Genomic DNA, 27,846 nt, shown 5'->3' with positions numbered 1-27,846 from the left:
CACCGTGTGGTTTGAACCAGTCAGGTGGGCAGGGGCGGAGGGAGCTGAATGGTCCCGTCCGGGCGACCTGCAGAGCTCCGCATTGCCTTTCTCTCCTCCCTTCCGTTGCAGCTGCTGCGCCAGAGCCAGGAAAGCGAGGCCATTGGCCTGCGGAGCCTGCAGAAGGTGCAGGGCGACCGGCGCCTCTTCCAGGAGCGTGTCAGCAGTCTGCAGCGTGCCTTGGCGCAGCTGGAGAACGAGAAGCGGGAGGCAGAGCGCTCGTCCCTGCGCCTGGAGAAGGACAGGAACGCCCTCAGGAAGACCCTCGACAAGGCAAGCCCCTCGGGGTCCGAGCAGAAGGGAGGGCAGGGGCCAGCGCGATGGGCAAGTGGTCTCTCGGAGCTTGCCTTCCTTCTGAAAGAACAGCTTGAGCATGCGCAGAGGGCCTTTCTGTGAAGAAACACATCCACAAGAGGCAGCAGGGGGTAGGGGGCGGGCGCTCGGCTTCCTGACACCTCTGCTCTGACACCCCCCCCCCAGGTGGAGCGGGAGAAGCTGAAGACCCATGAGGACTCTGTGCGCCTCTCTGCTGAAAAGGGCCGCCTGGACCGATCCCTCGCCAGTTTGGAGCAGGAGCTGACAGAGGCTCAGCAACAGATCCGGCTCCTTGAGGTAACGACTCTCCCTGCCCCCCAATGAAGGTTTTCCTCCCTCCCGCAGCTGACTCAAATGTTGCAGTCTGTCTGGGGGAATGTGCAGAAGCGACCACCATACCAAGAACTAAGACACTTCATTGGCAACTCCGTTTAAAAGAAGTCATTCTCAAGATGACCAGTGTTGGTGCTGACCTTTAAAGCCCTAAACGGCCTCGGTCCAGTATATCTGAAGGAGTGTCTCCACCCCCATCGTTCTGCCCGGACACTGAGGTCCAGCTCTGAGGGCCTTCTGGCGGTTCCCTCACTGCGAGAGGCCAAGTTACAGGGAACCAGGCAGAGGGCCTTCTCGGTAGTGGCGCCCGCCCTGTGGAACGCCCTCCCATCAGATGTCAAAGCGATAAACAACTACCTGACATTCAGAAGACATCTGAAGGCAGCCGTGTTCAGGGAAGTTTTTAATATGTGACATTTTAGTGTATTTTTCATCTTTGTTGGAAGCCGCCCAGAGTGGCTGGGGAAACCCAGCCAGATGGGTGGGGTACAAATAATAAATTATTATTATTATTATTATATAAGATGGTAAATTTTGTACCCAGTCCCTCTGTCTGTGGTTGCCTTGTAGGAGCTTGGTCACATCTCCTTTCTCCCTCTGCTGCAGAGGTCCCAGGCACACCTACTCAGGAGTAGGCCCCTTCCCAAGTGGTCTCTGTGGGGTTTCCTCCTTGGGAAATCTGACTTGGATACCTGGCCAGGCTCTGCGCCCCGCTTTTATAGAATCATAGAATCATAGAGTTGGAAGAGACCACAAGGGCCATCGAGTCCAACCCCCTGCCAAGCAGGAAACACCATCAGAGCACTCCTGACATATGGTTGTCAAGCCTCTGCTCAAAGACCTCCAAAGAAGGAGACTCCACCACACTCCTTGGCAGCAAATTCCACTGTCCAACAGCTCTTACTGTCAGGAAGTTCTTCCTAATGTTTAGGTGGAACGCTCGAATTTCCCAACTCAAATTTCCTCCATTCCGATTGGTGTGCTCAACTGCTTTCTCTCCTTTGATTGGGCTGCCTTCACCCTGGAGAAGAAGCTTGGCATCATCCAGAGGACCCTAGCGTGGAGTCCTGGTGCCCTTTAGCAGGGGGCCGGTCTACTGTCCCTCAGACCTTGTGGGGGGCTGGACTATATTTTTTTTAGGGGGGGGGAGGAGAATGAATTCCTATGCCCCACAAATAACCCAGAGATGCATTTTAAATAAAAGGACACATTCTACTCATGCAAAAACACGCTGATTCCCGGACAGTCCGCAGGCCGGATTTAGAAGGCGATTGGGCTGGATCCAGCCCTTAGTTTGCCTTACCCATGATCTAGTGCAACCCCCTGCAATGCAAGAATACACAGCTGCCCCTTGCAGGGATCGAACCTGCAACCTTGGTGTTGTCAGCACCACGCTCTAACCAGCTGAGCTATCCAGCTGCCTTGGCTAGGAGGAGACAAGGAGCCCTGTCTCTCTCCACAAGGAGTTTGGAGGGGGAAGAGAGAACAGCCTGCTGGTTCTGCCTTTGGCCCTGTTAAGGAAATGCAAGCGTTGCCAACCCCACAAGGAGCTAAAGGATTCAGCATAGCCCAATTTTGCCTCATTTCTCTGGTTCAACGACGGAGGGGCCAAAGGAGCTCTGCAGAACACTGACCATCCGCCCCCAGTGGGCCTTTGCCTAGGCTGGCAGGAGATCAGTAGGCACTGCACATGCTTCCGAGGCTTATCTCCAGTCTTAAGGACTAGGAACTTGGCTGTCAGTTGAAAGCAGAGGTGGTTGCAACTATTGAATTCTGGGAGATTGGCTGGGGAGGCGGCTGGGTGTCGCAGCAACCATGAGGCTCGAGAAGGCGCTGGCCCCCCTGGCGAGGTTTTCCTCCACCCTCTCCTTGCCCAGGCACAGGTGGCAGAGTTGGAGCAGGCCCAGACCAGGGTGGACTCCTCAACCCGACACCGGCAGGACCTGCAATTGGAGGCCGAACGGCTACGCAGCTCTCAGCTCCAGGCAGAACACACCTTGGATGCCCGGGAGAGGGCCCACCGGCAGCGGGTCAAGGGCCTTGAGGAGCAGGTGCGCTTCTTCCCCCACCTCCATGGCAGTCCGGGGGGTGGTGGGGGTGCTATGACCACAGGAGGACCCAAATGACCCCTGATCCCTGCCTCTCCCACAGATCTCCGCCTTGAAGGAGCAGCTACACCAGGAGGTACGGAAGGGCCAAGCCAAGTTCACCCCTGCATCCATTCTCTCGGCACCCTAGGCTGGACATGACCACCCCCTGCAAACAGCCCACTTAGGGGTGGGGGGGTGGGGAAGAGGCCTGTGTCCCACCTTCTTACTACTAAACAAGCTAACCACCATTTGGCCAGCCTGCTTCTGGGATTTGCAAACCTCTCCATTGATTTGTGTAAAATACAGTGGTGTCTCGCAAGATGAAAATAATCCGTTCCGCGAGTCTCTTCGTCTTGCGGTTTTTTTTTGTCTTGCGAAGCAAGCCCATTAGCGGCTTAGCGGCTTAGCGCTATTAGCGGCTAGCGGGCTTAGCGGATCAGCTGATAAGCGGCTTAGCGGATCAGCTGTTAAGCGGCTTAGCGGATCAGCTGTTAAGCGGCTTAGCGGCTTGGGAAAAAGGGGGGGGGGAACCCGCAGGAACTCGCAAGGCATTTTCGTCTTGCGAAGCAAGCCCATAGCAAATTCGTTTTGCGAAGCACCTCCAAAACGGAAAACCCTTTCATCTAGCGGGTTTTCCGTCTTGCGAGGCATTCGTCTTGTGGGGCACCACTGTACAAATGGCAGGGGTTTTTTTTCGTCCGTTTGCTCAGATCTGACCGATTAGATTAATAGGCTGAAGTTCATTCATTCCAGTGGGTCTACTCTGAATAGGACTAATGTTGGCCACAAGCCCCTCTTTTTATTTTAACTGACGCCTATTCGGACTGCATCTGAAACTCCTCCCTTCAGCTCACCATTGCAAAGAGATGCAGAGTTTATTTTCAAAGAGCGCTATTCTTCCCCCTGCCCCATGGGCAGCTGTGGGGCTCGTGAGGGTGCAGGCAAAACCCTGCAGGGAGAGGGGCCTGAGAGGACACACATGTCAATCCGTCTAGGCTGATGTTTCCTCCCTTTCTTAAATGTGACCAAGGTGGTGGTGGTGGTGGTTGTCGTTTTTTACCAAAATGCTCACACTAATCGTGTATGTATATATTTCTCTTCCTTTGGTTCTTTGTGTAACCGTTAATCAACGACCGTAGAAACTTATATTTTTATATTTCTGGTGGTGTTTGTTATTATGGATAAATGTGGACAAGAATAAAAAAACCTCCTCTTCTCACACCTGGTTGGTTCTCGGAGGAAAGAAATTGCAATACTTTTGAGTTTGTTTTCTTTATTTAAACGTTTTGTAGAAAAGTAGGGAGGGGGAATCATACAAAAAGTAGGCATACAGCTATGGGGGAAGTAAAAACAGCTGCACCCTGACCTTTGGTTGCACTTCATGGTGGTGGGGAAATGGAAATGGGGGTCTTAATAGCCCCTTGGCCCTCCTAGTGGCTTTTAATATCCCACCGGCCCCTGCAGAGCCCGCGAATCACGGGTTGAGCTGCTTTCCCTCTAGCACCGTTTTTTAATTAAAAAAAAGTAATGAAAATTAAACACACACTAGACTATGAATGTGCACAAGGTGGTACTCTGCCCTTGCTTCCGCCTCAAATAGCACCAAGGACTTCCTGCGAGGCCAAGCAGAAGGAGCAAAACGCCAGCCAGGAGAGGCGGTCTTGCGGCTGAGTCACTCCCTCCTCCTCTGGGGGTGAGCTGCTGCTGCGGCGGCGTCCGTGGTGCAGAAAGGCCTCCCCTCTCGTCCAGCTCCGGCTCAGCAGCCGCCACAGCTTCTGACGCAGGAGGTGGCCACGCTCTGGCAGAGGCCGCTAGTCGCCATGACGCCACACTTGGAGAACTTGTCCCGGCAAAGGTCAGCTGCAGGGGGAAGCGGGGATCAAACAGAGGTCTCTTCAAGCCCCTCGAGGAGGCAGCCTCGGGCCGAGAGGTTTGCCTCGGGGATCTAATAAGCAGGCGGAGATCCATCTTATCGGGGCTAGATGCCCTCTCTGGAAAGCTGCTGCCCACTTATGCCCCTCGCAGCCCATGTCTGCCCCCATGGCTACAGTCCCAGGACTGCTTCATCTGCTGGGCTTTCTGGGGGGAGAGGGGCGCATTCAGGCCAGCTTACCTCTGAGCAGCTCTTCATGGGCACAGATAGTGCGGATGCAGATCTCCTTATTGATCACGTAAACACGGCGGAGGCTAGGGAGAGATTGTGCGAGGGGGTGAACGTCGCAGGCCTGCTGTTGGGCCTCCCCCCTCCGTGGCCGTTTCTGCACTAGAACCTTTCCTGCCCCAAATATTAGTGAGCACCCTCCAGGGTTCAAGATCCTCCTGTGACATTGACTTGTGCACAAAGCCCATTAAAAGAGGAAACGCTGGCTGTTAAGTGGTGATGTTGATTTATGGCATTCAGAAATTAAGCGTTGGTACAAGGCTTCTCAATGCTCTGCCTTGGCAGGCATTTGGAGTGGGGATCAGTATCTCGTAGCACAGAGCCGAGCAGCCAGATGCCCTAGAAATCACCCTCTAATCTAATATAGGTTTTATCATTTTTGACCTGGTGTGTGTATGTGTGCTATGAAAGAATCACAATGTGGGGAAAACTATGAAGCCAGCCAGTGACTGCGTAGCTCCATCCTTATTTCAGACATCATGATATATATTGGTATATTGCGGTGCTTAGCTGGTGATAAAGGTAAAGGACCCCTGGACGGTTAAGTCCAGCCAAAGGCATCTCGCTTTTAGGCCAAGGAAGCCGGTGTTTGTCCACAGACAGCTTTCTGGGTCAGTGGCCAGCGGGACTAAACCACTTCTGGCACAATGGGACACTGTGACGGAAGTCAGAGCACACAGAAATGCTGTTTACCTTCCCACCGCAGTGGTACCTATTTATCTACTTGCACTGGCGTGCTTTCAAACTGGCAGGAGGTGGTACAGAGCAATGAGAGCTCACTCGGTCACAGAGATTCGAACCGCCAACCTTCTGATTGGCAAGCCCAAGAGGCTCAGTGGTTTAGACCACAGCACCACCCATGTCCCTAGCTGGCGATATATAGCGATGTTGGAAACCAGATATCACCCAGCTCTGCTCAAATCTCTGCAGAGAAGGCAACCAACTGTGGCCCATCCAGATGTTTGGAGGGGCCTCTATCTACTCCTGCGAGCCTTGAAAGAGCAACAGAGGCGGTGGAGTACAGGATCAGGTTTAAGGTGCTGGTTTTAACCTTTAAAGCCCTATACGGCCTAGGACCCTTGTACCTACGGGACCGCCTCACCTGGTACGCCCCACAGAAGAACCTACGGTCTGCAAATAAAAACATCCTGAAGATCCCAGGCCACAGAGAGGTTAGGCTGGCCTCAACTAGAGCCAGGGCTTTCTCGGCCGCAGCTCCAATCTGGTGGAACGCTCTGTCACAAGAGACTAGGGCCCTGCGGGCCCTGACATCTTTCCGCAGGGCCTGCAAGACAGAGCTGTTCCACCAGGCCTTTGGTCAGGGCGCAGCCTGACCCCCTCCTCTGGCAATCTGCACAGAATCTTGCTTAATGGTTGCCATCAATTTGATTTTAATTAATTTTTATAATGAAAGGTTTTTAGAATGTTGGATTATTTTGATTGTTGTTAGCCGCCCTGAGCCCAGCTTCGGCTGGGGAGGGCGGGGTATAAATAAAATTTATTATTATTATTATTATTATTATTATTATTATTATTATTATTATTATTATTTCCATGCCTGGCGGAGGCACAAGTCAACACCCTCTTTAGATTTGTCCCCATCCTCTGTGGGTCCTTGGGTGAAGGACTCTCCCTAAGCCAGATAGTGACCTCCCTCCAGTGGCTGCTCACCTGTAAAAGCAGATTTCATTCAGGCACTGTTTGCAAGGCTTGTGGACCGAGTAGAGTCTGGTGCAGGGATACTGCTCCTCCTGGCAGTCTGGGAATGGAGAAGAAGGGGATGGGGAGAGTTACTACAAGTGCAGTGACCCCCTGAGCTTTGGGGTGAGGCGATTTCTTCTGCACAGCCTCAGGGGCAGAGGTTGTTTTGGGTGACACCAGCCCTCAGGCAGCGGTTCTCAACCTGTGGGTCCCCAGATGTTGTTGGACTACAACTCCCATCACCCCTGAGTTCTGGTGTTGCTAGCTAGGGGTAATGGGAGTTGTACTTCAACAACATCTGGGGACCCACAGGCAGTGGCGTAGCGTGGGGGGTGCAGTGGGGGCCAGCCGCACCGGGCGCAACATCTGGGGGTTAGGGTTAGGGGGCGCAAATCCACTTGTTAGGGGGCGCAATTACTTGCCTTGCCCCGGGTGCTGACAAACCACGCTACGCCACTGCCCACAGGTTGAGAAAGGCTGTGCCAGAGTCTACAGGCCGAAGCATCAAGTCATGGCACTGGGGTCAATGCTGAGCTCAGCGATGCAATAGGCTGCCTTCATTCACCAACGCTTAAGAGGCAAGCGACTTGAGCAATGGTCACAAGCGTTTCTATCTAGCATCATTCCTATACTGACTTTCATCCAAAGGAATTTGCAGGCTGGTTTATAAGAACAAAAACACAAAACTCGGCCAGCTGTTTAGAACAAGGCTCATCTCCCTCCCTGCTCACGGCAGCAGCTGCAGCACAGGCAGGGAAAATAGGGACATTCTGGGATCAAACTGGAAGCTGGGGTGGCCTTTGTAATTCCAGGACTGTCCCTGGAAAATCGGGAGGGTTTGATCATAACCCCCTTCTCGTTAAGAAAGCACAGTATCGTGGTTACAAATAAGAATGTTTCAGCTGGGAAGCTGATTTAAATTCCACCAAGCTGTTAGAATTCCTGCTCCATGATTGCAGTCATGGGATTGTTGTCTATCACATGACGGTATATGTTTTGACTCCACAGAGTGGGAAGTGATGGAGACAGAATGTTTGTGTTACTGTGTTCCGTGAAGTGGGACTATTGTCCTTTGTTCATTCTCTTTGCTGTCTGATGCTAGAGAGAGAGGGAGCCATGTGGCAGTGCTCCGTGTGTGTTTATATGTAAATAAAGTAGATTAGCCAAAATGCTGAGTTGCTGAGGTCTCTCACGCGAACTGCGCAGACTCGGCGAATCCCTAAGTGTGCCGGTGTCTGTTGGCGTCGGTCGCTGTGATGTTCGGGCTGAAGAAAGATTTTGAAGATCCCGAATGATCGACCAGGAGGGAGAGAACTTGCCAGTTGGGCATGTCTCTGCCAGGGTCCTACTCGAGTGTAGGATGAGCTCCAAATTTTACAGCATGCTTACTTACCGAGGGGGCCTGGTTCAGTGGGCTCTGTCTCGGGCACATCTAGAACAGGGTAGGTAGGGGGAAAGAGAATTGGGGTTACAGATCCCACTTCAGGGCTCTTGATAGTCTTCATTGCAAGCACGGGTGCAAACAGGGATAGGTAAGTGAGTCTTATAGAGCAAAAAATACGGTATATGGGGGCACCAAGATCTTTTAAGTGCTTAGGGCCTCTGAAGGTCTTAATCTGGTCCTGATTCCCCGCATTGTTCCCCTCACTTCTCCTTCTGGCGGTTGTGGTGCAATGCCCCTTGCACGACACCTCCCTACCAAACGAAGGTGGGCTTACCTTGGGTTGGCGCAGGGATGACTTCCTGCTGGTTCTGCTGTTGGGACTGATACTGGTATTGCTCCTCCGGGGTCTGCGGAGCAATGTCTGCTGTGGAAAGTGAGGAGGGAGAGTGGGGAGGTTCAGCTTCAGCCAGCCTGGCTCTCCCATTTCCACCCCAAAGTCTAAGGCTCAGGACGCACTTTTGGGGAGGATCACGGTGGAAATAAGTTCTTCCCTTCCCCCAAACTCCCCCAGAGCAGAGGGAAAAGTTGACTCACCATTACCAGCATAATCGTAATAATCTTGGCTGTCTAAAAAAAAGAAGGAAGGAAAATGTTAGGTTGTGGGTGAACATATCAGACGACACAGCGATTCTTCCAACAGCTCTTGTTTATTCACAGGCCAGAACAGAACTGAACTGAAGGGTTCAGCCAACCTGCTTATATAGAGCTCCTACAAAGCAACAGTAACAACTTTCTGTAACTATCCAATCACTGAACGTCACTTTCAATCCCTTATTTGCATATGCGGACCCGAGTGAAAACTATCTACAGTATCCCCCTGCTGGCCCAGGGTGAGAACTTCAGTACATAACACCAAAGGTGCACAGTTTAATTCCACTGAGGCTGGCAGGAGGTTGAGGAGCAGGGGACAGAGGCAATAGCATTTCCCCACATCGTGGCTGGGAGATCCTGGGGTTTGCAACCTTTGGCTGCTCCCCAGAGGGAGAGAGTTCTAAGGTAGTGTCACATTCTGGTGTCCTTGATTTGAATGGCATGAGACAGGAAGTCTGCAATGCACTCACCTATTTCGTAAGGCACGTAAGGTGTGTCATGGTAGGCCGGGTCTTCGATGTCGTACTGTCCTTGAGCCAGGAGTGCTGCTGGATAGAAAGAGGCAGGGGCTCAGCTGGGTCTCCCCATCACCACCATACCATGGGTGCAGTCTAGGGGCTGCAGTTGCATACTGCGAGAATCCAGAAGGAAACGTCTGCCTGCCCCAGCGAGAGCCAAGCTTGGCTCCCCAAAGGGCCAAATGGAAAAGCCACACCAGTGCAGCCCACCTTCTGCATGCGAAGATTCTCCACCCCTGAGCCACATTCATTCCCCGAAATGCTTCTCTCACTGGACAGATGGACGGACACACATACAAACGACACCTGCGCCCCCCCCCCAAAGCTCTTGATGATCATTTTTTAATACAAGGTGTGACCAGAAAGTTCAGTGAATTGTCACAGAAATCAAACCATCAAAAAGGACCCTCTGTTTGGCAGACCGTTGACGAGCTGAACGGTGGCAAATGTCAACAGAGTTTGTGAGTTATTGAGACGGGATCGGCATTTGTCCGTCCAAATGATGGCGGAATAATTGCATATTCCGCGTGAAATCGTTACTGAGGTTACTGAGTTGTCCCACCCTCCATGGTCTCTCGATCTGGCCCCACCAGAGCTCTTTCTTTTTCCAAAACTGAAATCTGCACTGAAAGGGCACAGATCTCCCAACATTTCAAACGTCCAAGCTGCCGTGACAAAGGAACTGAAAGCAATACGAAAAGAGGGCTTCTCCAGAAGTTTCCAACAGTTCTACGAATGTTGTCAACGGTGCATTGTATCAGACGGGGCCTACTTTGAAGGCCTGTAAGGCATGTATGTTCAAATATTTCTCACTGTCCGATTTCTGTGACCATTCACCAAACTTTCTGGTCACACCTTGTATTTTCCAGGGCAGCAAGTTAAGAGAGGTTCTGGAGGCAGAGCCCTGGATCAGATTGCTTCCATTACTTTGCTCCAATTTTTTGAAATGCGCTGTTCCACTCACCTGGCAGGCACAGGAGGAAGAGATTCAGTGTCCTCCTCATTCTCAGTCTGGGGCAGTCCTGCTGGGCTGGGAAAGAAGCATTTGTAGGGTTACGATGGGGAAAGGGCTGAGCAGCACAGCTTGGGCTAAAGTACAGCCATTCATTTGACATTTGTGTTGGCTGTTCACATCTATCCTTATGGAAAGTGTGCCCATATTTATGTTTTAATGCCATTTTGTACTGCCATATGTTTCATACGGGATGCGGGTGGCGCTGTGGGTTAAACCACAGAGCTTAGGGCTTGCTGATCAGAAGGTTCGAATCCCCGCGACGGGGTGAGCTCCCGTTGCTCGGTCCCTGCTCCTGTCAACCTAGCAGTTCGAAAGCACATCAAAGTGCAAGTAGATAAATGGGTACTGCTCCGGCGGGAAGGTAAATGGCGTTTCCGTGCGCTGCTCTGGTTTGCCAGAAGCGGCTCAGTCATGCTGGCCACATGACCCGGAAGCTGTACGCCAGCTCCCTCGGCCAATAAAGCGAGATGAGCGCCGCAATCCCAGAGTTGGTCATGACTGAACCTAATGGTCAGGGGTCCCTTTACCTTTTTTAATGTTTCATACGGCCGCCCTTTTGCATTTATTTTATTGGCATGCCAAGTAACCACATGGCAACTGTGCAGAAAAACACACCTTAGAGGAGATCTGGGTTGTCTTCTGTCTGAAAGAGAGATGGAGATTCCTTTCCACTCCCAAGAGACTCCCTGGATCCTGCCAGGCATGGCCTCTGCGGGCCTAGCAGTGTCTGCATACACCTCCTCCACCTCCTGCCTTCAGCTTCTGCCGGGATTGGAAAGCAGAAGGCCCCCCCCCCGCCCCTCCCTCAAAACAAGCTCTCAGAAAGTTCTGCAGACTTTGCAAAGGCCCTGTTGATCTTGTGCCCTTCTGCAGAACCAATAAATCTGTCCCCAAATGGCACTGGAGACCCGGGAAACCTCTGGGAGGGATCTAGGCACAAAGAAAGCCAAATGTGTGGGCTCGGCTGAGCCCAGTTGTTATTGTTGGTTTCCATTGGGGACGCTGCAATTTCCATCAGCAGCGCATAGCCAGATGTGGTTTGCGGTACCCTGGCGGGGAGAGGAAAACTGGAAAGGGGGCACCTGCCAAATGTTCTGTTGACTGAACATTGTACATTTAACAAGCAACACAAAACCAAGAGCTCTCGCCAAAAAGCTGGGGCAGGCAAGCGGTTTTCCGCCCGAGGGCTGCATTCCTTAGTGTGCGTTGTGGGGAGTCAGGGGGAAGACACATGTTAACTGTGGAAGAAGCCAAAGGTGGGAGGGGTCACCCCTTCTCCTCCTCCTCCGATGGTTAAATGGCTCATTCCAGAAGTCTAAACTGACTGCTTGCACAGAGCTTTCGGAACGGAGTCAAGAGCTGCACAGAACCCGCAGGATGGCTGCCCCTGCTTGTCCCCCCCCCCCTTTTAACTGCTGAGAACCCTCCACAACGTCTTCGTCAAAGAATGATTGCTCACTGCTGTCACCCTGAGGGCCATGGCAAATTCATTCAGATAAACTTCATTTGGGCTGAAAGATGACTCAGGTCTTGCATACCCTCCAACACTCCTCAGATGAAAATGCAGTGGTGCCTCGGGTTACATACGCTTCAGGTTACAGACTCCACTAACCCAGAAATATTACCTCGGGTTAAGAACTTTGCTTCAGGATGAGAACAGAAATCGTGCAGCGGCGGTGTGGCGGCAGCGGGAGGCCCCATTAGCTAAAGTGGTGCTTCAGGTTAAGAGCAGTTTCCGGTTAAGAACGGACCTCCGGAACGAATTAAGTTCCTAACCCGAGGTACCACTGTAGGGACATTTCTCGCTCCCCAAAACTGACCTTCCTCGAAACCCCCCCCCAATGTTTTCCCTCCCCTGCAGAGCGTTTCCTATCAGAAGATGGGCATGTTCCAATTTCATTTTATTCCTCGGTAGATTTACAAAACGAAAGACACACGCATAATAAATAAATGTTTAGAAAGGGACAAGGTTAGACGCAGAAACACAAAACAACATTTTAAAAAGATAAAAAATCAGGACTCCTTGCACTCTGCTTCGCTTCGCTCCCTTTTTCTTCCTGCCCCTCAGAGCTGGCTGCAGCCTCTTCTCCTTACCAACTTTTCAGCAGCCACTATGAGCTGCCCAAGGAAGGAGGCTGGCAATGGGATGCTCTCCCACAGCCACAAACTGTCGTTAGGGACAAGCACCAGAGCTCAGCACCGGCAGGGGAAATGGGGACATCCTGGGATGAAATCAGAACCCGGGAGGGCTTTCGTAATCCCGGGACTTTCCCTGGAAAACCAGGACACTTGGAGGGTATGGTTTTGCATGCAGCCCCTGCAAGAGATGCCTAAGGAATTGTACCCCATAGGCGGTTGAAATAGATACCATATTTTTTGCTCCATAAGACACACCTGACCATAAGACACACCTAGTTTTTAGAGGAGGAAAACAAGGGGAAAAAAATATTCTGAACGAAACAGTGGATGTATGATTTTTGTGGTTCATGCTGTGGCCACAGGCATGTGATCTGATGGTGAATTTGGGGTGACCCAATGCAAAAATCCTGAGGATCCATGTGGATCTGTGCTTTGCAACCATGTTTTTGCGCCATTGCGGCCCCACACAACAGTGGGTGCGTGATTTTTTTGGTGCAGGCTGTAGCCATGGACATGCTATGTGATCTGATAGTGAATTTGGGGTAACCCATTGCAAAAATCCTGACGATCCATGTGGATCCGTGCTTTGTAACCACGTTTTTTGCACACAACAGCCTCCTTTATCTCTAGCATCCCTTATCTCTCTCCCCGATCGGCAAACGATCAGCGGCTTTGTTTCAACACCCACTTCCCTCTTTCAAAAAAAAAAAAAAAAAAAAAGCATGATCTGCTTTTTGCCCCTGGGCAATTCGGCTCCAGGGACCACGCATTCGCTCCATAAGACGCACAGACATTTCCCCTTACTTTTTAGGAAGAAAAAAGTGCATCTTATGGAGCTAAAAATACGGTAGTTCTGTCTCCAAGACCCTCAGCATCTGAATACCTGTCCGTCACAAGACCGAAAGAACAGGATCTCCATTAACGTGGCTGCTCACCACCCTTGTTTTGTCAGTGTTGTTCCCTCCATAATTTTGTAGGCTGTGAGTACAATGAGCAGGGAGCCTAAATATGGACTCCCTGTAACCCTTTTTATGTCTGTAGAAGGCGCTGCAAGGCTTCAAGCCTGGAGGTCACAAAAGACCAAAAAACACCAATTAAGAGGGGAGGTGCTGTCAGGAAATGTTCTGATGAAAGAAACCCAACCCGACCACTTTCCAGCAATGCGGTGCCCTTTTTATTTTTAATTGCTTCGATTTCTCCATGCATCGTTGCCCAACACTGCAGGAGCGGGAAGGGGAAGAGGAAAGGAAAGAGGCACAAAGCTCCTTGCCAGATACTGAAATAGATGCCCAGGTGCTCTGAACAAAGAGGTCTGGCCTGGAACCCGCCTTGTAGTTGAGGAAAGTTTCCTGGAATGCTTTCCCCCGTCTCTGCAAAAGTCATTTAAGAGTTGGGGGGGGGGGGATGCTGCAGCAGGCTGCCAGCAGGACCTCTTCCACGCTGGGATTCTGAATCCATCTCCAACAGCGGCAAAATCCCCCGCCCCCTCTCTCGCCATGCCTGTTTGCACAGTGCAGGAGAGAGGGAGAGAGCTGCTTTGTCCTTCGGCTGGGCATCCCCAGCGCAGCCAGCTTAAAACATGATTGCTCCCCTTGTCATAGGAATTAAAGGTAAAGTTAAAGGGACCCCTGACCATTAGGTCCAGTCGTGGCCGACTCTGGGGTTGCGGCGCTCCTCTCGCTTTATTGGCCGAGAGAGCCGGCGTACAGCTTCCAAGTCATGTGGCCAGCATGCCTAAGCTGCTTCTGGTGAACCAGAGTAGTTTCCATTTACCTTCCTGCTGGAGTGGTACCTATTTATCTACTTGCACTTTGACGTGCTTTCAAACTGCTAGGTTTTATTAAGTTTGAAACCAGCCAAATACCCGTATTCTTCTATCTTATTCAGTGCTTCCACTGCACTGGACATTGGTTGTTCCGGTGTCAATACCACGTCGTCCGCAAAAGCCTTATACTCTTTAGAACCAATCCTAATACCTTTTATCTCTTTTGTTGTTTCTATTTTCTTAAGCAGGACCTCCAATATTGTTATAAATAACAACGGCGATAGTGGACACCCCTGCCTTGTCCCTTTTGTTATCTCAAATTTTTCCATCAAGGTGTTATTAATTATCAATTTGGTATGTTGTTCCGAGTATATAGCCTTAATTCCATTTAGAAAATTATATCCCATATCCATATTTTCCAAATTTCTTTTCATAAAGTGCCTTGACACATTGTCAAATGCCTTTCAAACTGCTAGGTTGGCAAGAGCAAGGACCGGGCAACGGGAGCTCACCCCGTTGCGGGGATTTGAACCGCTGACCTTCTGATTGGCAAGTCTGATTGAGCCAACAGTGTGACACGGCAGCTAAAAAAGCCAATGCAATTCTGGGCTGCATCAATAGGAGTATAGCATCTAGATCAAGGGAAGTAATAGGGCCACTGTATTCTGCTCTGGTCAGACCTCACCTGGAGTACTGTGTCCAGTTCTGGGCACCACAGTTCAAGAAGGACACTGACAAACTGGAACATGTCCAGAGGAGGGCAACCAAAATGGTCAAAGGCCTGGAAACGATGCCTTATGAGGAACGGCTAAGGGAGCTGGGCATGTTTAGCCTGGAGAAGAGGAGGTTAAGGGGTGATATGATAGCCATGTTCAAATATATAAAAGGATGTCACATAGAGGAGGGAGAAAGGTTGTTTTCTGCTGCTCCAGAGAAGCGGACACGGAGCAATGGATCCAAACTACAAGAAAGAAGATTCCACCTAAACATTAGGAAGAACTTCCTGACAGTAAGAGCGGTTTGACAGTGGAATTTGCTGCCAAGGAGTGTGGTGGAGTCTCCTTCTTTGGAGGTCTTTAAGCAGAGGCTTGGCAACCATATGTCAGGAGTGCTCTGATGGTGTTTCCTGCTTGGCAGGGGGTTGGACTCGATGGCCCTTGTGGTCTCTTCCAACTCTATGATTCTAAGTCCTAGGCTCTATGGTTTAACCCACAGCGCTACCTGCGTCCCTGTCATAGAAATTAGGCAAACTGTAAACAACTGCAGGAACGTAACAAGAGGTAAAGGAACCCACAAAAGTTTAGGATCAGCGTTTCCTTCTTGGTGAGCTACCTTCTCAGGTTGATGAGCCCCATCTGCCCCTCGCTTTTTTCTACAGCACAGGCTGAAGCCACTTTCTTGACCATTGGACCCACTCTTGGTCCCGTCTGTCTTCACAGGCAGGGGAAGACCCTAACTTGCCCGAGGGTTTGAGATCCATCGGCTACCCTCACCTGCTTTAGCTGGGCAGTTGATGTTGTTCCTGGCGTGTGGCCACTGTCAGTTTCTGGATGCAGAGCTCAGGGTAGGGACCAAAGGTGGCCAAACTATTCCAGGAGGACCACAACGGTGTCCCCCCAACCCAAACCTCCCCCCCACCCCGAGAAGATAATTAAGCACACAGGGACTGTAGGGCCTCCCTCTCAGCAATTGGTTTAAATAGATGTATTAAATTTGGCTTGTAGGTCGGGCTGGCTCCAATTACATGGTGGTGGGGGGGGGAAAAGCCCTTTGCGCATGGGCAGAGATGTGATAAAAGTTTACCAGGGGCACTGGAGCAAGATGTGGTAGTTGAGCCCTTCCTCCTCCACATCCAAGAACCTCCCCCACCGTCCCCCTCTAGCCAGGAAAGGCGACCCTGCTCCCACTCTCCCTCCCTCCCTCCTGGAAGGCCCCCACTACACTGATGCTTTTGGCAGAAGATGCTGAAATGGGGGGGGGGGGAGGCCCTCCTCAATGCCCAAGATGTGGGAGGGTAACACTTTTAGGGAAACCAGATGTTTTTTGCAAGGCACATCTGGGAACAATCAGTCAGCTCCTGCAAAGGAAAGAATGCCTCAGGAACCTCCTGAAACCCCACCTTCTAGGAAAAGCCCCCTCCTCCAAAGGCCAGGAGAGGGAGCAGAGAACAAAAGGGAAGCCCCCCTCCTCCACCACCAACACAGATATCGCAAGGATTTTGGACCTCCAAAACCGACCCACAATGTCTTGTACCCCCCAAAAAAACTTACTTACAAGGGCTTTCATAGTGACTTTCCAAGAAATACAATCCCCCTCCTCTCTGCCCCCAGCCGAAATTCCAGACATCAGGAAATGGAAAGGAGGGGGCACTCAACATCTGCCAGGGGCCAACTCACTCACTGAGCTGTTGCATTTACAGTGAATAGAGCACACATATTGTCCTTAATCTCACTACCTTTTCTTCATCCTTCAAAAGTTCCCCCTTCCATTGGAAATTCCCTTAAAACAACGCCAACATGCAATTTGGTATTTAGACAAAAGTTAAGCAAGGACCCCTCAAAGCCGCCTTCGCTCTGGATTAAAAGCTGCAGCTGAAACAAGGAAAATAAACCTGCCTTTCCGAAAAATACCCAGCCCACCCCCTTACTCCTTCACTGCCATTTGCTTTAGTTTTGGGGGTCGTGATCCTGACTGAAGGCGAAATGGTCCCTGTACATTTTGCCCGTGACTCTTGCCTACTGGTGATCTCTAAAGAGGAACATCCAAAAATGGCACAAAACCTCTGTGCATGGGGACTTCCGGTCGGCGCCAGCGCTTAATGGCGGTCCTTGCCTCGAGCTCCGAGGCAGGACTGCTCTGTGAGTTCGGGTCTGACCCGCTACGGCGAGCGGGGGACCCCTAAAATCACAGGCGCTGAAGCCTGTGAACAAGGAGACTCGGCGGGCACCTTTTGCGCCCCCCGGTATTGCGAAAGAGCCTTCTTAAAGGCTCCGTAGCGGCATCGGGTGTGAGCGCGGTGCTGAGAGTCGCAACCCAGCTCGCAGAGTGAAGCCGCGTCGCCATAAGCGGAGAGCGTCGATTCCTTCCTGAAAAGAAAATTCGGACTGAACACCCGTGAGTAAGAGCGGAAAAAAGACGGTACAACAAAATTTTAAAAAATTTGGCTGAAAACGGGACGGCATAAAATAAGGAAGTCTGCCCCCCCCGGACTGCAGAAATCTAAAGCAACGTCAGACCTCGCTGCAGTTGCAAGAAAGTTACAGTTGAACTTTTAACCCTGACCTGTCAAATGTATCCTTCCCCCCCGATCGGCAAGAGAAGGGGGGGAAAGACAGTCTTGTGAAGATACTCTTTAATTTGAAAAGGAAACAAGGTTTCCCATCGCCCTGACTCCCCCGGGACGACCTGCCAGGAGTGAACACCGGGAGGAATGGGTCTTTTAAGAGCATCATTAAAAAGTCGGAAAGTTGGATAAAGTTGTAGAACTTGAAGGGGACTTTATTAGTGAAACTGATTAATTAAATCCATCAGAGGAAAAGTGTTTTTAATAACTTTAATGGCGGACTTCGGACTTTTCACATTTGGCTTCCTGTTTCTTTGTTTCCCCGAATTTGGACATTGTTAATTGCTCCCTCTTGAGGATCAAGAGGGGAAAAGTGTGACTAACAGTGGGATTTTCCATCGCGAGTTTTTCCTGTGAGAACGACCTTGGGACATGAGCGGCACAGCTGAGGAGATAAGAACCAGATCTAAAACTAAGGTAACACAAAAGAAAAGAGCCTCAATTTCTGGCCAAACAGTGCCGGCACCAGAAAGCTCAACAGCTGCATCAATGGATTCTATGACACAGGCACTACTGAAAATTAATCAATCCCTTGAGGCTTTAACAAAGCAATCCACAGAAAATACAAAAAAATTGACAGAATTGACAGTGAGACTGGACTTGAATACTACATCTGTGACAACTAATACGGAATCTATTAATAGACTGATTCAGGAATCTACAGAAACTAGGAAAATTGCTACGAGTGCGAAGGCAATTGCAGAAGAGACACAGGGGAAACTTGCGCCGATTGAGAAAAAAGTGAATGAGCATGAGGCAGCTCTCTCCCTATTGGAATTACAGAGGAAAGAACGAAATTTGAAACTAAGGCAAGTTCCAGAGAACGAAGGGGACGACCTGAAGGAATTCCTCACAGAGGCAATTTTGGAAAATTGGCGAGAGGATTTGGAAGATGATGAAATAGAAATAACAACGGCTTTCAGACTTGGCAGAAAACAAGTTAAAAGGGCAAGGGATTGTCTGATTACCCTAAGAACCAAGCAGGAGAGAGATAAGATATTGAACCTGCATTACCAAAAAGCTTTGGTCATTGAGAACACTCAAGCTCTGATTTTTAAAGATATTCCTAGATACATCTTGGAAGTGAGAACCTTTTATAGAGATCTTGCCAATTTGCTGAGGAAAAATTACATACCTTTCAGGTGGGAGTTCCCACAGGGATTGTCCTTTAACTATAAAGGGAAGAAGGTGAGAATAAGAACAGTACAGGAGAAAGAAGATTTCTTGGAGAGAAATTTGGAGGACCTGCAGAAAGGAACGGCACAAGGACTAACAGCAGAAGGGGGAGAACCAGTGGATATAGCAAACTTATCATACGGCCTACCACAATCAACAACTGAAGAAGAAGACAAACTTGGGGCAGTCGGAGGGACAAACGCTTAATAATCAAGATGTCACTGCAACTTCTTAGTTGGAATTGTAATGGTTTGAACCATCCCCGAAAAAGACGTCAAGTTTTTCATATCTTGAAAAAAGAGCAATTGGATTTGATATGTCTACAGGAAACTCATATAATCAGGACACATAGAAAATTGCTCGTGAATAAAAGATTAGGACAAGAATTTATATCTTCTGACAAAGTCAAAAAGAGAGGAGTTGTGATTTATGCAAAAGAAAAATTGGATCCAAAAATCAAATTTAAAGATGAAGAAGGAAGATATTTGGCAATTGAAGTACAGATTCAAGGAGAAAAGTATTTGGTTGTTGGAGTATACGCGCCAAATGACGGGAAGGCAGAATTTTTTAAGAAGTTGCATGGGACTTTGATGGACTATCTCGACTGCAAAATAATAATGATGGGGGACATGAATGGAGTGGTCTCTACAAATATGGATAAAGCACAAAGACAAATGATCTCTAAAGAAGGTAGATTACCAAAGATCTTTTTTGAGATGACAGAAAATATGGACCTAATAGATATTTGGAGGACTAGAAACCCTCTCGAAAGAGAGGGAACTTTTTTCTCGGAATCTAAAATGACATGGACAAGAATCGACCAAATCTGGGTATCTAGTGTGATGGCTGCAAAGATAAAAAAAGTGGAAATCTGCCCAAAAACCTGCTCCGACCATAACGCAGTGAAGATGGAAATGAAATTGACAACAACTGGATCCTTTAGGTGGAGAATGAATGACTTCCTATTTAGAGATGAACAAATTTGTGAAAAGGCCCTAAGGACATTGAAAGATTATTTTGAGATTAACTTAAGAACAAAAGTTGAAAAAAGAATAATTTGGGACGCAAGTAAAGCCGTGATGCGAGGCTTCCTGATACAACAGAATTCAATTAAGAAGAAAAAACAAAATGAAAGGAAAAGTAGAATTCTGGAAAAGATGAAGGAAGGAGAAAAGAAATTGAGGTCCAATCCAAAGTCTCATGAAATATTGAGAGAAATAAAATATTATCAGATGCAGTATATGGAACTTACAAACCAAGAGATAGAATGGAAAATTAAACAAATGAGACAGAGGACATTTGAATCAGCAGATAAATGTGGGAAGCTTCTTGCATGGCAATTGAAAAAAAGACAGAAACTGAACACTGTTACTTGTCTGGAGGAGGATGGAAGGAGTATATGTAAGCCGAATGAGATAAGTAACTGTTTTCAAAGTTATTTCAGGAAATTATATTCACAAGGGCCTGTGAAGGAACAAGAGATAGATGAATTTTTGGAAAATTATGGACTACCAAAAATCTCGGAACAGAACAGGCTGATTTTGAATCAAAAAATAACAGAACAAGAAATAGAGGAAGCCATTCAAAAGACACAATTGGGAAAATCTCCAGGACCAGATGGCCTGACGGCTAAATATTACAAGGTTTTGAAAGACTGTCTAGTACAACCATTGAAAGAAGTATGCAATGAGATACTGGAAGGGAAGGGGGCACCTGAATCGTGGAGAGAGGCTTTTATATCACTTATACCAAAAACTGAGACTGAAAAGAACCAGGTTAAAAACTACCGCCCGATCTCACTTTTAAATGTGGATTACAAAATATTTGCAGACATTTTAGCAAAAAGACTTAAGAAAGTGTTGATAGGTGAGATTCATAAAGATCAAGCTGGCTTTCTCCCGGGAAGACACATGTCGGACAATGTAAGGAATATAATTGACATTGTGGAGTTATTGGAAACAAACATTAATAGAAAAGCAGTATTGATTTTTGTGGACGCGGAGAAAGCCTTTGACAACATTTGTTGGAGCTTTATGAAAAAGAATCTCCAGGGGATGGGGGTAGGCCAAGGTTTTGAAAATGGTATAAGTGCAATATATTCTAAACAGAAGGCAAAACTAATTGTGAATAATGTGGTAACTGAAGAGATAGCTATAGAGAAAGGAACACGACAAGGATGCCCCATTTCTCCCTTACTTTTTATTTCAGTCTTGGAGATATTGTTAAACATGATTAGAAAGGACCAGTTGGTAAAAGGAATTCAGTTCGGAGCGAAAGAGTATAAGTTAAGAGCATTTGCAGATGACTTAGTCTTAACATTACAGCAGCCGAACACTAGTACAAAAAGAGTTTTAGAACTGATAGAAATATTTGGTCAAGTTGCAGGATTTAAATTGAATAAACAAAAAACTAAAGTGCTGGAGAAAAATCTAACAAATGAGGAAAAAGAGGCATTCCAAAAAGAAACTGGTTTGGGGTTAGCAAAAAAAGTTAAATATTTGGGGGTAAATCTGACATCGAAAAACGTGAATCTATTTAAAGACAACTATGATAAATGTTGGTCAGAAGTTAAGAAAGATCTAGACACATGGTCAGGATTGAAACTTTCTCTGTTAGGAAGAATCGCCGTTATCAAAATGAATGTATTGCCTAGAATGTTATTTTTGTTTCAGACTTTACAAATAATAGACAAGATGGATTGTTTCAAGAGGTGGCAGAAAGACATATCCAAGTTTGTCTGGCAGGGCAAAAAGCCTAGAATAAAATTTAAGATTTTAACAGATGCTAAAGATAGAGGAGGCTTTGCCCTGCCAGACTTAAAACTGTACTATGAATCAGCAGCATTCTGCTGGTTGAAAGAATGGCTGCGCCTCGAGAATGCAGACATCTTGGATCTTGAAGGATTTGATAATAGATTTGGTTGGCATGCATATCTATGGTATGATAAGGTAAAATCTCATAAAGGTTTCAAAAATCATGTTGTCAGGAAAGCTTTGTACAATGTTTGGATTCGATATAAAGATTTACTTGAAAGTAAAACCCCCAGGTGGTTGTCACCTATGGAAGCCAAAGAGGTGAAAAAATTGAATATGGGGCCACATTGGCCTAAATATTCTGAAATTATAGTACAGGATGGTGAACAACTGAAACTGAAAAGTTTTGAGGAGTTGAAAGACAAGGTGAGAGATTGGCTACATTATAGACAAATAAATGAAGCATTTAAACAGGACAGAAAGATAGGCTTCCAGATGGAGAGATCCAAACTAGAAACAGAATTGTTAGAACCCAATACTAAAAACCTATCAAGGATGTATAATTTGTTGCTGAAGTGGAATACTCAAGATGAAATGGTGAAGTCTAGTATGATTAAATGGGCACAAGATATTGGACATGATATTGAGCTTGCTGACTGGGAGCAGTTGTGCACCACTGGTGTTAAATTTACGGCATGTAATGCCTTAAGAGAAAACATTATGAAAATGATCTACAGGTGGTACATGACTCCTGCTAAGTTAGCGAAGATCTATCATTTGCCCAGTAACAAATGCTGGAAATGTAATGAAACTGAGGGAACCTTCTTTCACCTTTGGTGGACCTGCCCGAAGATTAAGGCATTCTGGGAAATGATCTATAATGAAATTAAGAAAGTTCTCAAGAGAACCTTTTTCAAGAAACCAGAAGCTTTTCTCTTGGGCATGGTGGGCCAAATGGTGTCAAGGAAGGACAAGACATTTTTTATGTACGCCACAACAGCAGCAAGAATTCTCCTAGCAAAGTATTGGAAAACGCAAGAACTACCCACGCTGGAAGAATGGCAGTCGAAGGTGATCGATTATATGGGATTGGCGGAGATGACTGGCAGAATTCGAGACCGGGGGAAGGAGGCGGTGGAAGAAGATTGGAGTAAATTTAAAGAATATCTTAAAAATCGTTGTAATTTGGATGAAAACTAAGGTTCAGGGCAATAAGAGGTAAAGAGCTACAGCTGTTAATACTAAGTTAAAGAAAATTTAATTGATGGAAAAAAAGGTATACATTGTTTGACTAAAAAGTTGCTGAAAAATCTGAAATAAGGATGCAGAAAAGGGGTGGTATGGGGAGGTCCATTTTATATGTTTGTTATTGTTTTTGTTTATGTTATTGTTATGTTTGTTTTTTATGTGGAAAAATAAAAATTACTTAAAAAAAAAAAAAAAAACAAAACCTCTGTGCATGCACAGAGACACACAGGAATGACTTACTGGTCTGAAGGTCTCTTTTCCTCTCACTCCCCCTGCTATCCTCCCAGAGACTGGATCTCTTTTGCCCACTTTCAAGAGAGGGGGAAAGAAATCTGTCTTGCAATGCAGCCTCTCCCCTGGGTCCTAATGCTACCTTGCTTTAAAGGCAGCGGGTTTCCACACATTTCAACCCCATCCCACTTAATTAAAACCAGAGAGAAGAAGCAGGGGAGAACAACAACAGGTGAAGTCTCTGCAGATGCAAATGTCCCAGTCTTCAGAAGGGGGGGGGGGAGAGGACCCGGGGAACTACAAATCAGACAGGTTGACTTTCATACCAGCAAAGGTCTTACAACAGATAATTAAACAATTGGTCTGTGAGGACTTAGAAAAGTATACTGTGGTCGCTAGAGCAAGCATGGGCTTCTAAAGAACAAGTCATGCCAGATCAAACTTACTTCTGTTTTTGATAAGAGTTGCAAGCTTGGTGGATCAGGGGGAAGCTGTGGATGTAAAACGTCTTGATTTCATCAAGGCTTTCCACAAAGCCTTCTTGAGAAGCTGGTAAAAGGTAGGGCAGGCAATGTCAATGTTGGGTGGATTTGGAGCTGACTGATAGAACCCAAAGAGCACTGATTCAGGGGGGGGGGGGAGTGCCAAGTGAGGTGCCACAGGGTTCTGTCCCAGGCCTGGTGCTGTTCAGCATCTTTACTTCGGTGAAAGAACTGAAGGGATGCTCATTCAGCTTGCAGATGACTCCAAACAGAAGACACAAGTGGGATTCAATAGGACCTTAACAGATTGGAGAACAGGACCAAAGCTAACTAAAATGAATCTCAATAGGAACAAATACAAGGTTCTACACTTGGTAGGAATAATCCGAATTGTCTAAAAAGGCCTCCACTCTTCTATAAAAAGTTCATCATTTTGCTGACTTAATTTTGTTCTCAGCTTTGACATTTCCACACAGTCCTTTTAAAAGCCACTGTTCCTTCACTGGAACCTTCTCTTCTTTCCATTTCTGTGCATGCAATATTCTAGCTGCTGTTGTCACATGTATAAATAGTTTGGTTGTCTTCTTCAGAATGTCTATACCTGTTATCCCTATAAGGAAAGCTTCAGGTCTTTTGGGAGTAGCCCTCTTGAACAGCTTCTTCATTTCGTTATAAATCATTTCCCCAAAGCCTTTAGCCTTTTACATGCCCGCCACATGTGAAAGAATGACCCTTCTGTCTGTGTTATTTGACGTTAAATACTACCTGTACATATAGGTTGCATCAACAGAAGTACAGTCATACCTCATGTTATGTTTGCTTCATGTTACCTTCTTTCAGGTTACGTCCTGCGGCGACCCGGAAGTACCGGAAAGGGTTACTTTCTGGTTTCGCTGCTCATGCATGCGCAGAAGCGCTAAATCGCGCTTTGCACATGTGCACAAGCGCCAAATCGTGCTGCGCACCTGTGCAGATATGGTGCTTCAGGTTGCATTCTTTTCATGTTGCGAACGGGCCTCCGGAATGAATCCTGTTCGCAACGGGAGGTACCACTGTATAGCGTCCAGATCAGGGGAAGTACTAATACCACTCTATTCTGCCTTAATCAGACCACACTTGCAATACTGTGTCCAATTCTGGGCACCACAATTTAAGGATGTTGACAAGCTGGAATGTGTGCAGAGGAGGGCAACTAGAATGATCAAGAGTCTGGAAACTAAGCCTTATGAGGAGCGCTTGAAGGAGCTGGGTATGTTTAGCTTGGAAAAGAGGGGATATGATAGCGATCTTCAAATATCTTAAGGGCTGTCACTTGGAGGAGGGAGCATGCTTGTTTTCTCCTGTTCTGGAAGGTAGGACTCGAATCAATGGCTTCAAGTTGCAAGAAAGGAGATTCCAACTAAACATTGGGGGGGGGGGGGATGACAGTAAGAGCTGTTCAGCATTGGAACAGACTCCCACAAGAGGTGATGGACTCTCCTTCCTTGGAGGCTTTTAAACAAAGGTTGAATGGCCATCTGTCATTGGATGCTTTAGCTGAGATTCCTGCATGACAGGGGGTTGGGCTAGATAACCCTTGGGTACTTTTGAACTCTAAGATTCTATGATTCCATCATTTTTAAATAGTTTTCATTTAAAGAGTAACAGGCAGTGAATTTCATATCTTTTTTACATAGCTTCTTCCAAGAAACCATTTGTTGTTGTTTAGTTGTTTAGTCATGTCCGACTCTTCGTGACCCCCTGGACCAGAGCACGCCAGGCACTCCTGTCTTCCGCTGCCTCCCGCAGTTTGGTCAAACTCAGGCTGGTAGCTTCAAGAACACTGTCCAACCATCTCGTCCTCTGTCGTCCCCTTCTCCTTGTGCCCTCCATCTTTCCCAACATCAGGGTCTTTTCCAGGGAGTCTTCTCTTCTCATGAGGTGGCCAAAGTATTGGAGCCTCAGCTTCAGGATCTGTCCTTCCAGTGAGCACTCAGGGCTGATTTCCTTAAGAATGGATAGGTTTGATCTTCTTGCAGTCCATGGGACTCTCAAGAGTCTCCTGCAGCACCATAATTCAAAAGCATCAAGTCTTTATGGTCCAGCTCTCACTTCCATACATCACTACTGGGAAAACCATAGCTTTAACTATACGGACCTTTGTTGGCAAGGTGATGTCTCTGCTTTTTAAGATGCTGTCTAAGTTTGTCATTGCTTTTCTCCCAAGAAGCAGGTGTCTTTTAATTTCGTGACTGCTGTCACCATCTGCAGTGATCATGGAGCCCAAGAAAGTAAAATCTCTGTGTGGTCATTATTGAGCTGTGATTGCTGCATTGCAGGTAGGGTTGCCACCCACCCTGTAGAATACAAGATTGTCCCTTTTTCCAATGTAAAATGATTCAATACAGGAAACAGTTTGTCCTGCATTTTCCCTATTTCTGCCCTGCGGCTGCTCCCACTCCCTCTCACTTCTTTCCTTTCCTTTTTTCTCCTCATTCCCTCTTCCCATCTGGTCCCAAGGTGGAGCAAACCAGGGCAAGTCTTTGAGGTTGTCCTTTCCAGTCCCCTGCAGCTTTGACATGGGTTAAAGTGGCCATCCACCTGGGAGCATCAGGCCCTGTCCCTCAGATAACAACACCTTCCGAGGCTTCAACAACAAGTCTTCCTGTGTCAGTGCAGCCCAGAAGCCTCCGTTCTGCATATTTGAGAGAGGAGGAGGAGGAGGGGGGGTAGCTCCTCACAAGGCTTGCCCTTCCAACCACCCTTTCCCCGTTATTCAGAAATTTACCGTATTTTTCGCCCCATAGGACGCATCTAGTTTTTTTGGGAGGAAATAAAGGGGAAAAAAATTATTCCCCCCCCCCAGGCGCGGGGGCTGGCGCGGAGGAAGCCGGAGCTTCCCACGACCCCAGAACAGGCTGCCGCCCCAAGCCTTGCGCGCCCGGCGGGACCTCCTGCAGGGCGCACGAGGCTTGCGGACATCTGCCCGAAGCAGGGGGCGGGCTCCGCAGCTCACCCCGCTTCAGGCTGCAGCCCCAAGCCTTGCGCGCCCGGCAGGACGCACCGCCGGGTGCGCGAGGCTTGCGGACATCTGCCCGAAGCTGGGGGCGGGCTCCGCAGCTCGCCCCCTGCTTCGGGCTGCAGGCTGCTGCCCCAAGCCTCGCGCATCTGGTGGGACCTCCCGCCGGGCACGTGAGGCTTGCGGATAGCTTCCTGAAGCCTGGAGAGCGAGAGGGGTCAGTGCGCACCGACGCCTCTCGCTCTCCAGGCTTCAGCGAAAGCCTGCATTCGCCCCATAGGACGCACACACATTTCCCCTTCATTTTTGGAGGGGAAAAAGTGCGTCCTATAGGGCGAAAAATACGGTATGTGGAATGTGGAACAAAGCTCATCCCCTCATCAGAATATGCCTCTGCCTCCTGCATGCATTGTTGCACAGGACTGCATATGTGTGGAAAAGGTCGTGCATTCCAGCTCCAGATAGCAAAGCACAGATTTACAAAATTATATGTGTGTGATAAATGCCAGAGGGGCCATCCGGTTAGGCTGCAATAGACTGCAATGGATTGCTCTGAAGACATTTCAGCACCAGGTGGAAAAAGAAAAGCACGCCGCTATCCTGTCCTATATGGTGGAACCTTGGGTTACAGACGCTTCAGGTTACAGCCTCCGCTAACCCAGAAATAGTACAGTCATACCTCGGGATAAATACGCTTCAGGTTGAGCGCTTTCGGACCCGGAAGTAACAGAGCACATTACTTCCGGGTTTTGCCGCTCGCACATGCGCAGACGGTCAAAAGGCTCTTGCGTTCTGTTCGGGATGCGAACAGGGCTCTGGAACGGATCCCGTTCGCATCCTGAGGTACCACTGTACCTCGGGTTAAGGACTTTGCTTCAGGATGAGAACAGAAATCGTGCTCTGGTGGCGCGGCAGCAGCACGAGGCCCCATTAGCTAAAGTGGTGCTTCAGGTTAAGAACAGTTTCCGGTTAAGAACGGACCTCCAGAACGAATTAAGTTCTTAACCCGAGGTACCTCGGTGTTTTGCCAGAACAAAGGTCGCAACCCTAACTGCAGGGTTTTGGACCAGATGACCACTCTGCGATTCTATAAGAGGATTAGACAAATTTCTGGGGAAGAGGACATCCAAGAGCTACAAGCCGCGATGGCTCTGCTCTGCCTCCACTGTCGGAAGGCTACCCGTTGCTGGAAGGACTCAGGAAGGCGGGTCGGGAGAATTGCAGCAGCCTTCTCCGTGCTGAACGCGTGTCCACCCATTTACACGTGAACGTAGCACGTGGCGCACCCACCAGGCGACCATCGCGACACCCGATCCTCGGAGCTCCGCGACCCTCCCTGGGACCCCCCCCCCCGACACACCCACCCACCGAAGGCAACCTTTGAGCAGGGGCAGGGAGCGCGCGTGCACGAGCCCCTTAACCCGGGAGGAAGGGGAGGTCTCGTCCATGGCCGCAGTCAGGAGTAATTCAGCTCTTACGCTTTCTTGTGTCTACGAACTCTCCC

At 48.4% G+C, this 27,846-nt stretch overlaps 2 protein-coding genes across 9 annotated transcripts in view; one reads left to right on the top strand and one right to left on the bottom strand.

The window, feature by feature from the left end:
• CROCC (ciliary rootlet coiled-coil, rootletin) overlaps window positions 1–3,085 on the top strand; it is a 75,092-nt gene extending 72,007 nt beyond the window's left edge. Inside the window, exons 34-37 of the mRNA XM_083453565.1 lie at window positions 112–312; window positions 520–651; window positions 2,565–2,738; window positions 2,839–3,085. Coding sequence (XP_083309691.1) covers window positions 112–312; window positions 520–651; window positions 2,565–2,738; window positions 2,839–2,925 — 594 coding nt within the window. The 3' untranslated portion in view covers window positions 2,926–3,085. The remainder of the gene's footprint in view (window positions 1–111; window positions 313–519; window positions 652–2,564; window positions 2,739–2,838) is intronic.
• A 945-nt stretch (window positions 3,086–4,030) lies between these two features.
• On the bottom strand, window positions 4,031–27,835 carry MFAP2 (microfibril associated protein 2). 8 transcript variants are annotated; one of them, XM_083454357.1, is made up of 10 exons: window positions 22,835–24,151; window positions 15,605–16,891; window positions 10,157–10,222; window positions 9,145–9,222; window positions 8,618–8,650; window positions 8,358–8,447; window positions 8,033–8,071; window positions 6,610–6,697; window positions 4,891–4,964; window positions 4,031–4,637 (listed from the first exon to the last, which is right to left on the bottom strand). In XM_083454357.1, exons 3-10 carry the CDS (start codon window positions 10,194–10,196, stop codon window positions 4,534–4,536), a joined length of 546 nt encoding a protein of 181 aa, XP_083310483.1. In that variant the 5' UTR covers window positions 10,197–10,222; window positions 15,605–16,891; window positions 22,835–24,151; the 3' UTR covers window positions 4,031–4,533. The 8 variants fall into 8 exon arrangements, with proteins under 8 accessions (XP_083310483.1, XP_083310480.1, XP_083310481.1 ...); XM_083454354.1 differs by lacking the exons at window positions 15,605–16,891; window positions 22,835–24,151 and adding an exon at window positions 27,721–27,835 and having other exon boundaries at window positions 8,358–8,444; XM_083454355.1 differs by lacking the exons at window positions 15,605–16,891; window positions 22,835–24,151 and adding an exon at window positions 27,721–27,826 and having other exon boundaries at window positions 8,358–8,444; window positions 9,145–9,219.
• Window positions 27,836–27,846: the final 11 nt, after the last annotated feature.

This window comes from Podarcis tiliguerta, assembly GCF_965153285.1.
Source record: "Podarcis tiliguerta genome assembly, chromosome: 8".
NCBI classification, from domain to species: domain Eukaryota; kingdom Metazoa; phylum Chordata; class Lepidosauria; order Squamata; family Lacertidae; genus Podarcis; species Podarcis tiliguerta.
This window is presented reverse-complemented; position numbering and strand designations above follow the sequence as displayed.